Source organism: Callospermophilus lateralis, chromosome 4 (assembly GCF_048772815.1).
Source record: "Callospermophilus lateralis isolate mCalLat2 chromosome 4, mCalLat2.hap1, whole genome shotgun sequence".
NCBI classification, from domain to species: domain Eukaryota; kingdom Metazoa; phylum Chordata; class Mammalia; order Rodentia; family Sciuridae; genus Callospermophilus; species Callospermophilus lateralis.
In genome coordinates this window covers 72,881,907-72,897,917 of record NC_135308.1, presented here as the reverse complement: position 1 = coordinate 72,897,917, position 16,011 = coordinate 72,881,907, and the positions used below count along the sequence as shown (strand labels likewise).

Sequence of the window (16,011 nt, the reverse complement as noted above, 5' to 3'; positions counted from 1 at the left end):
TTGCTCCCATCCCTAACAAGGCCTCCATTATACTTCAGGGTTTTCAAATTTGGCCCAGAATTCCTTAGCTAAAATCCAAGCAAAGTCATTTCCTTGGCTGGGAGAAGGATGCCAAAGGTAACATGACGAGGAATTTGAGCAGCCACATTTAATAGGAAATTAATGACAAAAAAATTTGTATTTTTGGACACTGACTTTGTCCAAAGTGTTGCCTTTGGACATTCTTTTGCTTACTCTTCTGTTCTTTTACTACTATCCCATTGTTCTTTTTTTTTAAATTTTTTTTTATTGTTGGTTGTTCAAAACATTACATAGTTCTTGATATATCATATTTCACACTTTGATTCAAGTGGGTTATGAACTCCCATTTTTACCCCGTATACAAATTGCAGAATCACATCAGTTACACTTCCATTGATTTATATATTGCCATACTAGGGTCTGTTGTATTCTGCTGCCTTTCCTATCCTTTACTATCCCCCTCCCCTCCCCTCCCCTCCCCTCTTCTCTCTCTACCCACTCTACTGCAGTTCATATCCCCCCCTTGTATTATTTTTCCCTTTCCCCTCGCTACCTCTTGTATGTAATTTTGTATAACCCTGAGGGTCTCCTTCCATTTCCATGCAATTTCCCTTCTCCCTCCCTTTCCCTCCCACCTCTCGTCCCTGTTTAATGTTAATCTTCTTCTCATGCTCTTCGTCCCTACTCTGTTCTTAGTTACTCTCCTTATATCAAAGAAGACATTTGGCATTTGTTTTTTAGGGATTGGCTGGCTTCACTTAGCATAATCTGCTCTAATGCCATCCATTTCCCTCCAAATTCTATGATTTTGTCATTTCTTAATGCAGAGTAATACTCCATTGTGTATAAATGCCACATTTTTTTATCCATTCATCTATTGAAGGGCATCTAGGTTGGATCCACAGTCTTGCTATTGTGAATTGTGCTGCTATGAACATTGATGTAGCAGTGTCCCTGTAGCATGCTCTATTTAGGTCTTTAGGGAATAGACCGAGAAGGGGAATAGCTGGGTCAAATGGTGGTTCCATTCCCAGCTTTCCAAGAAATCTCCATACTGCTTTCCAGATTGGCTGCACCAATTTGCATTCCCACCAACAATGAACAAGTATACCCTTTTCCCCACATCCTCGCCAGCACTTGTTGTTGTTTGACTTCATAATGGCTGCCAATCTTACTGGAGTGAGATGGTATCTTAGGGTGGTTTTGATTTGCATTTCTCTGACTGCTAGGGATGGTGAGCATTTTTTCATGTACTTGTTGATTGATTGTATGTCCTCCTCTGAGAAGTGTCTGTTCATGTCTTTGGCCCATTTGTTGATTGGGTTATTTTTTATCTTGTTGTCTAATTTTTTGAGTTCTTTGTATACTCTGGATATTAGGGCTCTATCTGAAGTGTGAGGAGTAAAGATTTGTTCCCAGGATGTAGGCTCCCTATTCACCTCTCTTATTGTTTCTTTTGCTGAGAAAAAACTTTTTAGTTTGAGTAAGTCCCATTTGTTGATTCTAGTTATTAACTGTTGTGCTATGGGTGTCCTATTGAGGAATTTGGAGCCCAACCCCACAGTATGTAGATCATAGCCGACTTTTTCTTCTATCAGATGCCGTGTCTCTGATTTGATATCAAGCTCCTTGATCCATTTTGAGTTAACTTTTGTGCATGGCGAGAGAAAGGGATTCAGTTTCATTTTGTTGCATATGGATTTCCAGTTTTCCCAGCACCATTTGTTGAAGATGCTATCCTTCCTCCATTGCATGCTTTTAGCCCCTTTATCAAATACAAGATAGTTGTAATTTTGTGGATTGGTTTCTGTGTCCTCTATTCTGTACCATTGGTCCACCCGCCTGTTTTGGTACCAGTACCATGCTGTTTTTGTTACTATTGCTCTGTAGTATAGTTTGAAGTCTGGTATCGCTATACCGCCTGATTCACCCTTCCTGCTTAGAATTGTTTTTGCTATTCTGGGTCTTTTATTTTTCCATATGAATTTCATGATTGCTTTCTCTATTTCTATAAGAAATGCCATTGGGATTTTGATTGGCATTGCATTAAACCTATAGAGAACTTTTGGTAATATCGTCATTTTGATGATGTTAGTTCTGCCTATCCATAAACAGGGTATATTATTCCATCTTCTAAGATCTTCTTCTATTTCTCTCTTTACGGTTCTGTAGTTTTCATTGTATAAGTCTTTCACCTCTTTTGTTAGGTTGATTCCTAAGTATTTTATTTTTTGGGGGGATATTGTGAATGGAGTGGTTGTCCTCATTTCCATTTCAGAGGATTTGTCGCTGATATACAGGAATGCCTTTGATTTATACGTGTTGATTTTATATCCAGCCACTTTGCTGAATTCATTTATTAGCTCTAATGGTTTCTTTGTAGACCCTTTTGGGTCTGCTAGGTATAGAATCATGTCATCTGCAAATAGTGATAATTTAAGTTCTTCTTTTCCTATTTTTATGCCTTTAATTTCTTTCGTCTGTCTAATTGCTCTTGCCAGTGTTTCGAGAACTATGTTGAACAGAAGTGGTGAGAGAGGGCATCCCTGTCTTGTTCCAGATTTTAGAGGGAATGCCTTCAATTTTTCTCCATTCAGAATGATGCTAGCCTGAGGCTTAGCATAGATTGCTTTTACAATGTTGAGGTAAGTTCCTGTTATCCCTAGTTTTTCTAGCGTTTTGAACATAAAGGGATGCTGTACTTTGTCGAATGCTTTTTCTGCATCTATCGAGATGATCATATGGTTCTTATTTTTAAGTCTATTGATGTGGTGAATAACATTAATTGATTTCCGTATATTGAACCAGCCTTGCATCCCAGGGATGAATCCTACTTGATCATGGTGCACAATTTTTTTGATATGTTTTTGAATCTGAATTGCCAGAATTTTATTGAGGATTTTTGCATCTAGGTTCATTAGAGATATTGGTGTGTAGTTTTCTTTCTTTGAAGTGTCTTTGTCTGGTTTAGGAATCAGGGTGATGTTGGCCTCGTAGAATGAATTTGGAAGTTCTCCCTCTTTTTCTATTTCCTGAAATAGCTTGAAAAGTATTGGGATTAGTTCCTCTTTAAAGGTTTTGTCAAACTCTGCTGTATACCCATCCGGTCCTGGGCTTTTCTTAGTTGGTAGTCTTTTGATGGTTTCTTCTATTTCCTCAATTGATATTGGTCTGTTTAGGTTGTCTATATCCTCCTGCCTTAATCTGGGCAGGTCATATGACTTAAGAAATTTATCGATGCCTTCACTATCTTCTATTTTATTGGAGTATAAGGATTCAAAATAGTTTCTGATTATCTTCTGTATTTCTGAAGTGTCTGTTGTGATATTGCCTTTTTCATCCCGTATGCTAGTAATTTGATTTCTCTCTCTTCTTCTCTTCGTTAGCATGGCTAAGGGTCTGTGGATTTTATTTATTTTTTCAAAGAACCAACTTTTAGTTTTGTCAATCTTTTCAATTGTTTCTTTTGTTTTGATTTCATTAATTTCAGCTCTGATTTTAATAATTTCTTGCCTTCTACTTCTTTTGCTGTTGTTTTGCTCTTCTTTTTCTAGGATTTTGAGATGGAGTATGAGATCATTTATTTGTTGGTTTTTTCTTTTTTTAAGGAATGAACTCCAAGCAATGAATTTTCCTCTTAGAACTGCTTTTAATGTGTCCCATAGATTCCGATATGTTGTGTCTGTGCTTTCATTTATCTCTAAGAATTTTTTAATTTCCTCCTTGATGTCTTCTATAACCCATTGATCATTTAGTAACCAATTGTTCATTCTCCAAATGATGCATGTTTTTTCCTTCCTTCTTTTATCATTGATTTTCAGTTTCATTCCATTATGATCAGATAAGATGCATGGTATTATCTCCACTCCTTTATATTGTCTAAGAGTTGCCCTGTGACATAATATATGATCTATTTTTGAGAAGGATCCATGTGCTGCTGAGAAAAAAGTGTAACTGCTTGATGTTGGGTGGTATATTCTATATATATCAATTAAGTCTAGGTTATTAATTGTGTTATTGAGTTCTATAGTTTCCTTATTCAACTTTTGTTAGGAAGATCTGTCTAGTGATGAGAGAGGTGTGTTGAAGTCTCCCATGATTATTGTATGTTGGTCTATTAGACTCTTAAACTTGAGAAGAGTTTGTTTGATGAACATAGCTGCACCATTGTTTGGGGCATATATATTTATGATAGTTATGTCTTGTTGGTGTATGGTTCCCTTGAGCAGTATGTAGTGTCCCTCTTTATCCCTTTTGATTAACTTTGGCTTGAAATCTATTTTATTTGATATGAGTATGGACACTCCTGCTTGTTTCCAAAGTCCATATGAGTGATATGATTTTTCCCAACCTTTCACCTTCAGTCTATGTATGTCTTTTCCTATCAAATGCTTCTCCTGTAGGCAGCATATTGTTGGGTCTTGTTTTGTGATCCATTCTATTAGCCTGTGTCTCTTGATTGGTGAGTTTAAGCCATTAACATTTAGGGTTATTATTGAGATATGGGTTGTTCTTCCAGCCATATTTGTTTACTTATGTTACTAAACATGGTTTGTTTTCCTATTTGATTATTTTCCCCCCTTTACTGTCCTACCTCCCACTGTTGGTTTTCATTGTTATTTTCCATTTCCTCTTCCTGTAATGTTTTGCTGAGGATGTTTTGAAGACATGGTTTTCTAGCTGCAAATTCTTTTAACTTTTGTTTATCGTTGAAGGTTTTAATTTCATCTTCCATCCTGAAGCATAATTTCGCTGGATACATGATTCTTGGTTGGAACCCATTTTCTTTCAGTGTTTGAAATATGTTATTCCAGGATCTTCTAGCTTTCAGAGTCTGTGTTGAAAGATCAGCTGTTATCCTGATTGGTTTTCCCCTAAATGTAATCTGCTTCCTTTCTCTTGTAGCTTTTAAAATTCTCTCCTTATTCTGTATGTTGGGCATCTTCATTATAATGTGTCTAGGTGTGGATCTCTTATGATTTTGCACATTCGGCGTCCTGTATGCTTCTAGGATTTGGGATTCTGTCTCATTCTTCAAGTCTGGGAAGTTTTCTCATATTATTTCATTGAATAGGTGGCTCATTCCTTTGGTTTGGACCTCTATACCTTCCTGTATCCCAATGACTCTTAAGTTTGGTCTCTTTATATTATCCCATATTTCTTGGATGTTCTGCTCATGGTTTCTTAACAGTTTTGCTGAGCTGTCTATGTTCTTTTCAAGTTGAAATACTTTGTCTTCATTGTCTGATGTTCTATCTTCTAAGTGTTCTACTCTGCTGGTAGTATTCTCAATTGAGTTTTTAAGTTGGTTTATTGCTTCCTGTATTTCTAGGATTTCTGTTTGTTTGTTTTTTATTACCTCTATCTCCCTGTATAGTTGATCTTTTGCTTCTTGGATTTGTTTATGTAATACATTGTCAAAGTGGTCGAAGTGATCTTTCATTGTCTGATTTTGCTGTCTAATGTCTTCCTTGAGACTCCAGATCATCTGCAGCATGTATATCCTGAATTCTTTATCTGACATTCCATCTGCTGCAGCTATTACCTCTTCTAAAGTTGAGTTGACCTGCATTGCTTGTGGTCCTTTCTTTCCTTGTCTTTTCATATTGCTCGTGTTTCTTTCTGCTTAGTGAAACTGTTGTGTTTTTGAAATTTTCCCCCTATATATTTATATTGCTCTTGTATAGTTGAAAAGTCTCCCTTGCAGGGGCGGGCGGCAGCTCTGCTCCTCCTCCTATTGGGGTGATCTGTCTACCACGCTGGCGGGCCGCTGGGACTGTTCTGCCGGTTGGTCGCAGGTCTGCCTACCTTGGAGGCGCGGGCAGCGGCTCTGCTCTGCCCTTCCTCCAATTGGTGTGACGTGTCTACCACGTCCGTGAACCCCTGGGCCTGCTCTGCCAGTTAGTCATGGATCTGACTACCTTGCAGGTGCGGGCGGCGGCTCTGCTCTGCCCCTTCTCCAATTGGGTTTCCTGACTACCACGCCGGCAGGTCGCTGGGCCTGTTCTGGGCGCGGGCTGCGGCTCTGCTCTGCCCCTCCCCCAACTGGTGTGACGTGTCTACCATGCCGGTAGGCCGCTGGGCCTGTTCCGCCAGTCTGTCACAGGCCTGCCTATCATGCGGGCTCGGGTGGAGGATCTGCTCTGCCCCTACTCCAATTGAGGTGTCGTGACTACTACGCCGGCAGGTCGCTGGACCTGTTCTGGGCGCGGGTGGCGGCTCTGCTCTGTCCCTGCTCAAATTGGGTTGACGTGACTACGACGCTGTCGGGCCGCTGGGCCTGCTCCGACCGCGGGAGAAGGCTCTGCTCTGCCCCTACTCCAATTGGGGTGATGGGTGGCGTGTCTACCACACCAGCAGGCCACTGGGCCTGATCCGCCGGTAGGTCACAGGTCTGCTTACCATGCGGGCTCAGGAGGTGGCTCTGCTCTGCCCCTCCTCCAATTGGTGTGACGTGTCTACCACACCAGTAGACCGCTGGGCCTGTTCCGTCGGTCGGTTGCAAGTCTGTCTACCTTGCAGGCTCGGGCGGCGGCTCTGCTCTGCCCCTACTCCAAATGGGGTGATGTGGCTGCCACGCCAGCAGGCTGCTGGGCCTGATGCGGGCTCGGGGAGCGGCTCTGCTCTGCTCTGCCCCTCCCCCAAGTGGTGTGACGTGTCTACCACGCCGGCAGGCCGCTGGGCCTGTTCCGCCAGTCTGTCACAGGCCTGCCTACCTTGCGGGCTCGGGTGGAGGATCTGCTTTGCCCCTACTCCAATTAGGGTGTCTTGACTACTACGCCGGCAGGTCGCTGGACCTGTTCTGGGCGCGGGTGGCGGCTCTGCTCTGTCCCTGCTCCAATTGGGTTGACGTGACTACGACGCTGTAGGGCCGCTGGGCCTGCTCCGACCGCGGGAGAAGGCTCTGCTCTGCCCCTACTCCAACTGGGATGACGGGTGACGTGTCTACCACACCAGCAGGCCCCTGGGCCTGATCCGCCGGTCGGACGCGGGTCTGCCTACCTTGCGGACTCGGGAGGCAGCTCTGCTCTGCCCCTCCTCCAATTTGTGTGACGTGTCTACCACACCAGTAGACCGCTGGGCCTGTTCCGCCGGTGGGTCACAAGTCTGTCTACCTTGCAGGCTCAGGCGGCGGCTCTGCTCTGCTCCTACTCCAAATGGAGTGATGTGATTGCCACGCTGGCGGGCCACTGGGCTCTCTCCTTTGTTCATTTCATTTTATTCATAAACTCTTTAATACATGTGGTTGTTTGTTTTTCTTTTCTTTTGACAAACATTGTATTTCAAAAAATATCAATCCTACAAAAACTTTAGAAAAGATTTTATTTAACTTCTTCAGTTCACTTTATTTAAGGTAGATCACCTTATTCAAAAAGAATTGAAGTGGTGAGATACTGGGAACCATATCTATGAGAAAAATTCTTTTATAAAATATGATACAAGTTTCCAGTTGTTTAATATGATTCTTCCTCTTTGGTCCAACCTAAATTTTACTTGTGTACTCCAGAAAAAAATGGCAAACATGCTGAGATTTTCAGAGTCCCACCTACTACCTCTGAATGCTCAAATGCCTCCAGGGAAAAATCGCTGATTCTAGTTTTTACTTTTCTATGAACTTGACTCCTAAGTCTTGCTTCCCTGGGAACTATGAAATATTTCCACAGCACTTCTGTATTCATACTTTGCTAATGTCATTCCTGGGAGTGTAGCAGACTTACACTTCATTTAATTAAGAGAAAAGTATGTGTTAGAAGCAGTAGCAGAATCCTTGAATAGAAGATAGGAAATTACTTATTGTGGACTACAGCTTTCAGATTCCATCACTGGATGATTGTCAAGTTTAATTCCATCTCCTGCTTTCTAACCCCTTTGGTAGGAAACCAGACCCAGCTGCTGCCCCAGTGCAATGACTCCTGGTCTGACCCAGCAGGCTCTGCAGCCTCAGAGGGCCACACTGACAACTGCTCAGGTGAGCAAGGCCCCCAGCACCAGAACCTTCCCATTCCCTGTGTGAATGACCACTGACATGACCCTGTCTCTCCTCAGACAGCAGACAGCTCCGCCTGGTGGATGGGGGCAGTCGCTGTGCAGGGAGAGTGGAGATCCTGCAGCAGGGCTCCTGGGGCTCCATCTGTGATGACAGCTGGGACCTGAGTGATGCCCACGTGGTGTGCAGACAGCTGGGCTGTGGAGTGGCCCTGGAGGCCACCACCTCTGCTCACTTTGGAGAGGGATCAGGGCCCATCTGGCTGGATGAGCTGGACTGCACAGGAGAGGAGGCCTATGTGTGGCAGTGCCCTTCCCAGAGCGGGGGGCAGCACAACTGCAGTCACAAGAAGGATGCTGGGGTCATCTGCTCAGGTCTGTGCACAGGCTGGGAAGTCTGGGAGGGTGTGCAGGATGGGACAGGGCAGAGGGGAAGGATAATTCTTGACCTTCCAAAAGAGAACATAAGGTGCTTCTGTTTTCTGCTACAGCAACTGAGCTTCTGCTTCTTCCTTCTCAGCACTGTCTCCTGTCACTGTCATTCTCTCCAGTGCCCATTAAAAGCAGTCATCACTCTTCTGTGACCTGTGGGTGCAACATTCTGATCCACTGAATTAGATTTCTATTTCTGCTGCAACAAGTTACTATAGACTGAGTGACTCAAAACAACACATATATGTCATCATATGGTGTGTAGATTAGAATTTTTAACAAGGACTATGTGAGCTATAAACAAGATGTGAGCAGGTTGTAACAGCTGAAGCTCTGGGAAGACTCATTTCCTTTATTTTAAAGCTTCTAGAATTTGGCTGAATTCCTTGTCTCATGGCTTCTTTTTTCTTCAAAACGACAACAGTACAATCCTCTGATCATTTTTTCATATTCACATCTCCCTATGGTGAGGGGCAGAAAGAATTATCTGCTTTTGATGATAGAGTTCTGGGGATATGATTAGATTGCACTCAGCTTTTAATCCAGGCTGATCCAGAATAATCCACAAAAGGATCTTTTATTAATTGTGTCTTAAAAGCACTTTGGCAATGAGGTAAAATATTCACACACTCCCAAGATCAGGGAGTGGATATATTTGGATCTTCACTATTCTGCCACTGCTCTGTCCAGCCTCCTTTTCTAGGATCTGTCAGATGGTTTGTCAGGTAGTAAATAAAGTTTCTTTTCCACGGAGCCCCCAGGTCACTGTTCCTGGCTGTTCATTTGCTTATATTACATTGTTGTAGAAACAGAAAGAGAGGTACAAGTTAGCAAAAGAAGTTAAAGGGACAAAACTTCCAGTCTTCCACCTAGTGGACATTTCTTCAGCAGAGTCAGCAGTGAACACTCACTACTTAGGAATAAAGAAAAAAACAGCAGTAAGAGTTGAATACTCCTTGACCCCTGTTTTCCTCCTCTTGCTTTTAGACTTCCTAGCTCTCAGGCTGGTGAGCGAAGACCAGGAGTGTGCTGGGTGGCTGGAGGTTTTCTACAACAACACCTGGGGCAGCATCTGCCACAGCCCCATGGAACCTGTGACCTTGTCTGTGATCTGCAGACAGCTTGGCTGTGGGGATACTGGGACTCTGGATTTCTTGGTTCCTTCCAGGGAAGGTTCTAGACCCCGCTGGGTGGATGGAATTCGCTGTCGAAAAACTGACACATCTCTCTGGCAGTGTCCTTCTGACCCCTGGAAACATCAATCTTGCTCACCAAAGGAGGAAACTCATATCACATGTACAGGTGACCTACTGTCCACTTCTATTTGTTTGTCCTATACCTATAGGTTTTTATCAGGAAAGGTTCATATATTTAAAAATAATGGATGAGTTGAAATAAGTCTACAAAATGAATACTGGTTAGAGATTACTTGACCCATCTCTTGCAATCTTGTTTCAAGGCAGATGTGAGAAAACCAGCAATGATAGCGATTTATGTGAAAAGTACCAGATAGCGAACTTAACATATGGGAGCATAAAGTTACACTCTGATGAACATTCTTAGCAATTAGCTAATGCAGTCTTACATTGTATTAATTACTCTGTATTTCCTTAGTGAGACGGTGAATGATTGAACCTTAGTAATATACATTATTTGCTATGAGCTATCACTTCGTTCCCCACTATCACCACAGATAATGAAACTTAATCATCACATTAAAGTCTTGGTAGGCATTATGGTGATCATTTATTTCAGATGAGGAAAATGAGGTTTGGAGTAAGCATGTCATCTTCCTCACACTTTCAATTAAGTGAGTGGCAACTTGGGGAATTCAATACAATGGGCTGTTTATTCTGGAATCAACTACAGCAGTCAGACAACCTCTCAGATTAGTTTGTTGATGATAAGTAATTGGGTGATTTGTAGGTAGAGACTTAATTCAGGCAGGAAAACAGACATATGAAGAAATTACCATCGCTGCTCTCATGGAGTTTTCACTCTAGCCTGATGACGCACACCATGCATGAATTTTAGTGTCACGAAGGCATGGTAGGTGCTGTACAAATATGTGCATTGAGGAAGAGATAAACCACATTTAGGTTGAGAAAGAAAGGAGGAGTAGAAGTGCAATGCAGGAAGAAAGTAGAGCATTTTTTCAGTGTAATTACTGAGGTAAAAGGAGCATGGTGACCTTCAGTTACTGATGCAGTCTCATCCTGAGCAGAGCAGGAGGAGGATGGGGAAGAGCAATGCCTAAATACCTGCATGGGTAAGAAGAGCTCAACATGTCTCCCACACATGACCCAATAACAATCTTGTTGAAAAGCTGTTTCTTAGTCTTCTTCTCTGGCACATCATGAGTAAGTGCTATGAGATGAGGGGCCTGGTCTCCCCTCATTTTCTTCTTGAATTGATCTCCTTACAGTGCCAGTGGTCTTGGTTGATACTGTTCCTCTGAGACATACACTACTGCAAACTAAGGTGCCCACTTCCTCCCTCTCTCAGGAAACATTAATGGGGCCTGAATGAAATTGAAGCCCAATATCTTCTAACTTCTTATGAACTATAATCAAGAGCTGGGGTTGTGGCTCAGTGGTAGAGCACTTGCCTAGCACACACAAGGCCCTGGGTTCAATCTTCAGCACCACATAAAAATAAGTTAATAAAATAAAGGTATTGTGTCCAACTACAACTAAAAAGTAAATATTAAAAAAAGAACTGTAATGTATAATGTGTAATTCAGACTCATGCTCTGATAAAAACCTGGTATCCTCTAGAAACAATGATTTCCTTATTAGTAGGAGGCTGTGCATTTCCTTTTAAACATGCAGTCTTTTTCTGGCCAAATCAGAGAATATTTTTGCATCACCTTTTCATTTTCAACAATTTCTTTCCTTTTGATCCACGTCCAGAAACATTAAATTTGCCCCATGAGGTGACAATGGCCACCACTTCTGTTGGTGTCACTCTCCAGCCTGGTCACTCCCCTTCATCCAGGAAGGCTGCAGTACCAGGCTCACCAGGCTCCTCTGTCTCCTGTTCCTGGTGCTGCCAGCATCCTTGAACACAACTGAGATAGCATCCTGGGCCTCTCCAGACCTGAAGTTCTTCCTTTGAAATGCTCCCTCACACCCATCTCCATCTATAGCCACACTTTTGACCATCACTAACTGTTCAGCTTGGGATCTTGATGGCATTATTCACTTTTCTGACTGTTGCTTCTTCTCCTTATGACCCATATTCATGATGCAACTTTTCCAAATATTTTATCGTCATGCAGATTCTAAATGTTTTCCCTTATTAGTTTTTCAGTTTTCCTTTCTCCTCATGATTGTACATGTTCTTCTTACCCTGATTAAATGAAATAATATCCCATTATAATCATCCCCCTTCATTACACCCAACTCTCTAGTCTCTTCTGTGATTCAAAGATAAGAATAGTATTACCTCTGACTTAATCCCATCAGAAGATCAATTCACCAATTGGATTAAGACTTATGAGAGTCTTAACTCTTATAACCCAATCATGTCTCCTCTAAAACTTTTGCATTGTCTTATCAGGAGCTTTGGGGGGCACCTCACATTCAAACCATAACACCCACCAAGGCTTGAGCAGGGCTAGGTAATGATAATATTACAGTACAACCTCACTCTTGTGGCTAGAAGTACAGTTCAGTGGCACAGCATACCCAAAACTGTCAAGGTTCTTAGCTTAATCATGATCATAATTGAAAAAGAAGAAAATGAATAACAGCAGTAGCTACCACTGACACATAAATCAGCTATAAAAATACTATAAAATATAGTAATAATCAATTAAAATCAATAACAACTAAAGAATAAATATAGAATGAACAAGAAAGTAAATTAATAAAAGGAAAAATAATTCAAAAAGGAAGAAACTCATAGAGAAGAAGAGGAATAAAAAATAACAAGAAAATCATTTTATATAAAAAAGATGAGAAAGAAATTTTCATTTAAAGAATTTTAAAATGCATTAAATATATACTAGTAAGGTAAATATAATAATGTAGACATTAAAAAATAAAAAAAATGTCAAAAATCCTCCCAGACAAAATACTTGCATACAGACACCTCTTCCCTGGTCATTTAGACACCTCTTTCCTGGTCATTTAACATTTGAATCCAGCAGGTGTCCCTAGGCTAAAAAAGAAGCCAACTGTAGATCCTTTGAATTCCATCAAAATGAGCTAGGAGCAGGTGTGGTGGCGAACACCTGTAATACTAGCAGCTCAGGAGGCTGAGGCAGGAGAATTGCTAGTTCAAAGCCAGCCCCAGCAACAGCCAGATGAGGCACTAAGCAACTCAATGAGATCCTGTCTCTCTATAAAATACAAAATAAGACTGGGAATGTGGCTCAGCAATCAAGTGCCAGTGATTTGTGGACCCAACTGGTGGGCACACACTTGTTCCAGGGACCTTGTGCTCTTGGGGTCTAGCCAAGTGTCCTAGCCATGGTGAATCTCTGGAATTCCTGTGAAAAGTGGTGCAAGCAATCGAACTACTGAGCTCCACCCAGGAGATGGGGCACAGGAATGGGGTGAATCATCAGATTTGATCTCTGAGCTTTCAATCCAGGCCTCTCTGTGCAGCCACGTGAGACTGGAATCACTTCTTTTCACATAGAGAAGGACCACGTATCAATGAAGCTTCTAGTCCTTTCTCTGCTGCCAACTCAGTGTGTTTGTGGAAGTCAGTCTTCCTATCTGAGACTGTAAGTGCTCACATCTTCCATCCAGTTTCCGTGAGGGATGACCAAAGGACCAGTGTATTATAACGAATCCATTTTATAATTCCAGCACGTTTTGCCCCTACAATAGTATCCTTCTCAAGATGGCCCCTGGTTATAGCACTCTGAGAGCTTGCTGAGCAATGTGATAAATTCCTTATCCAAATCTGTCTTGTTATATGGATGGTGTCCATCTCAGAACAACAACCCAAATTTGATCTAAAACTTGTAAGAACAATGTGTTTCTCCCACAGGTAAGACAGCTGGAGTTGAAGTTGAAAATTGCTTTGTATTTTTCTCTGGGCTGCCTTAATGCTTCTGCATATTGTCAACATTTCTCATCATTTCTTCATTGGTTCCCAGTTTTCTTCCTTGTTCTCTTCTCAAATACAGTTTCTCCTGTGTTCTCTGGCTCTTGTCACTCACAGAGTCACAAAAAGTGAACTTCTATTTTACTATTTGCCTTCTCCTCAAGAACTCTTGGCAGGAAATCCAAGCACAGATTGGATATATTGGGGGAATAAGTAACATTCTATGATTCCTAGTGGCATTTGGGTAATGCCAATATCTGATATCATCTATTCAGGGAGGTTTCCCAATCTACCTGACGTGAACACAAATTTAAATTTTAATATCTGCCGCAGTCTCTGGCTGGGCACAAATCACGAGTCTCCACACAGCTTGTAGATTCAAACAGCAATTCTTTATTCCCGAACTCACACCGGCCGTCTACAAACACGTTCTGGGGGAATCCACGTTCTCTGCCCAAATCCACACTCTGCCCAAATCCACTCCACATGGGCTTCTGTCTCCCAAAATATACTGTCTGACCCTAAGAACTCAAGAGGAACTCAGCAGCAGGATACGCCCTATTCTAAAGGGGGAACACCCTAATCTCCTATTATGCTAAACTGCCCTATTCTAAAGGGGGAACACCCTAAACACGGATCCTGCCCTGGTCCTTGAGCAAGGTCACCTTTCAGAAGTCCTTCCACTAGACAGCATGGGAGTAAGTTGGCAAGGAGATTGTCATACCTACTTGGCTGATGGCTCCCAGCAAATATCTATATTTGAAATATGAAGCCTAGAATCAATAGTGAAATATATTACATTAGCTATGTTTTGTCTTATGATCCATTCACTTCCAATCTTACTTCCTGGATAATTTCATTTTACCCCCTTGAATTCATGGCTGTCACCTGAGACTTCTGACGATCTCATCCCCATTTCCTACCCCATGTGCTCTCATCCTTCCAAATCTCAGGCCATGGATAGTCACGTGTATGTGCTTCACAAGAAACCAATTTGGATACTGGTCCATTCATTCAGAAAAGACACTTTCAGCTAATCAAATTAAGTATCAATCAGAAAAAGACACTTTCAGCTACTAAAAATAGGAATCTTGGCATTTCTCAAATAGTTTTGTCACCTCATACACAGAATTCTACCAACAGCGAGTTTTACTCTGACCAGATCTGCATAATAACTTCTACCTAAGACTACTCACTTGATTATGTTGTGTTTGATTTCATTTCTTATTTTTTTTCACAATTAATCTTCTCAGGTTATGTTAGAAACTCAGACTTACCTGCGGCCTACTATAATGAGTGATTCCATGTCTTGCTCAGTAAGTTCTGAATTCTGAAAGTACATGCTGCCAACTGCTTGGTTGGGAAGGCAGTACCACATGACAAGAGAACCTTTCCCATGCTCCTTTTAAATACAACCATTGACATGATTCTTTCTCTCAGAGAGCCCACAACTCCGCCTGGTGGATGGTGGCAGTCGCTGTGCAGGCAGAGTGGAGATCCTTCACCAGCATTCCTGGGGCACTGTCTGTAGTGAAAGCTGGGACCTGAATGATGCCCACGTGGTGTGCAGACAGCTGGGCTGTGGAGTGGCCTTCAATGCCTTGCTGTATGCACAATTTGGAGAGGGATCTGGACCCATCTGGCTGACAAGGCTGGCATGCACAGGAGAGGAGGACTACTTGTGGAATTGCCCTGCCCTGGGCTTGGGAAAGAACAACTGTGGGCACTCCTGGGATGCAGGAGTCATCTGCTCAGGTATGGTCAGTGTATTCTTCACTATCTAAAAGAATGGAAAGTTCCAGAAAGTAGTGTCTTATCTCTGGAGGAATAAGAGGTGAATTGCCCAGAGAGGACTAAGAGATCTTTTCTTGAATCTGAGGATTCAGGGGTAACAGTGGATGACAGACTTCATTTATTCCTGTCCTGTAAATGTCTGATAGCATCCTTTTGCTTCTCACTCTCTTACTTCACAAGATATATATATATATATATATATATATATATATATATATATATATATATATATATATATTGTAGACCATTTTAACTTAAAGTCAATTTTCATACTTTTGTTTCTCTAATTTAAAGGGTTTTTTCCCCCTTTGGATTACAAATAAATTAGCACACACACTCTGTTTGCAGTGCTTTTCAAAAGGACAGCCAAGAATGAGGCCCTAGGCCCTAATTTTCTCAGTTGAATTGAGTGTTTGTAGCTGTATAGTCAGAAATATTTTTGTACTGGGTTAGTGGGTATGTGGGCATGTGGGCACAGGGATCAAAGACATTATAAGAGAATTTATGGATTTTTTGCAAAGTTGCAATTTTTCTTTCCAGATTTAGATATCAGAATTTCTATGTCATTGGCAGGAAGGAGCAGAGATCTGTGATCTCTCACAAAAACACCGTGTAAGCAGTTTTGCACACATCAAACAATTTGATGAGAGAAAATAAACCAAGTGTTTGAAAAGAAAAGAAAGCAGGTGATTGCCAGCTTTTATGATAATAAAAAGA

The 16,011-nt window shown here is 41.8% G+C and overlaps 1 protein-coding gene and 1 pseudogene across 1 annotated transcript in view; both read left to right on the top strand.

Moving 5' to 3' along the window:
- Positions 1 to 10,442, top strand: part of LOC143637776 (antigen WC1.1-like) — a 69,260-nt gene extending 58,818 nt beyond the window's left edge. The window contains exons 11-14 of the mRNA XM_077109255.1: positions 7,898 to 7,990; positions 8,068 to 8,382; positions 9,427 to 9,735; positions 10,366 to 10,442. Of these exons, the coding sequence (XP_076965370.1) occupies positions 7,898 to 7,990; positions 8,068 to 8,382; positions 9,427 to 9,735; positions 10,366 to 10,442 (794 nt within the window). The remainder of the gene's footprint in view (positions 1 to 7,897; positions 7,991 to 8,067; positions 8,383 to 9,426; positions 9,736 to 10,365) is intronic.
- Positions 10,443 to 10,704: 262 nt separating this feature from the next.
- The window catches only part of LOC143398304 (antigen WC1.1-like), a 67,420-nt pseudogene continuing 62,113 nt past the window's right edge, over positions 10,705 to 16,011 (top strand).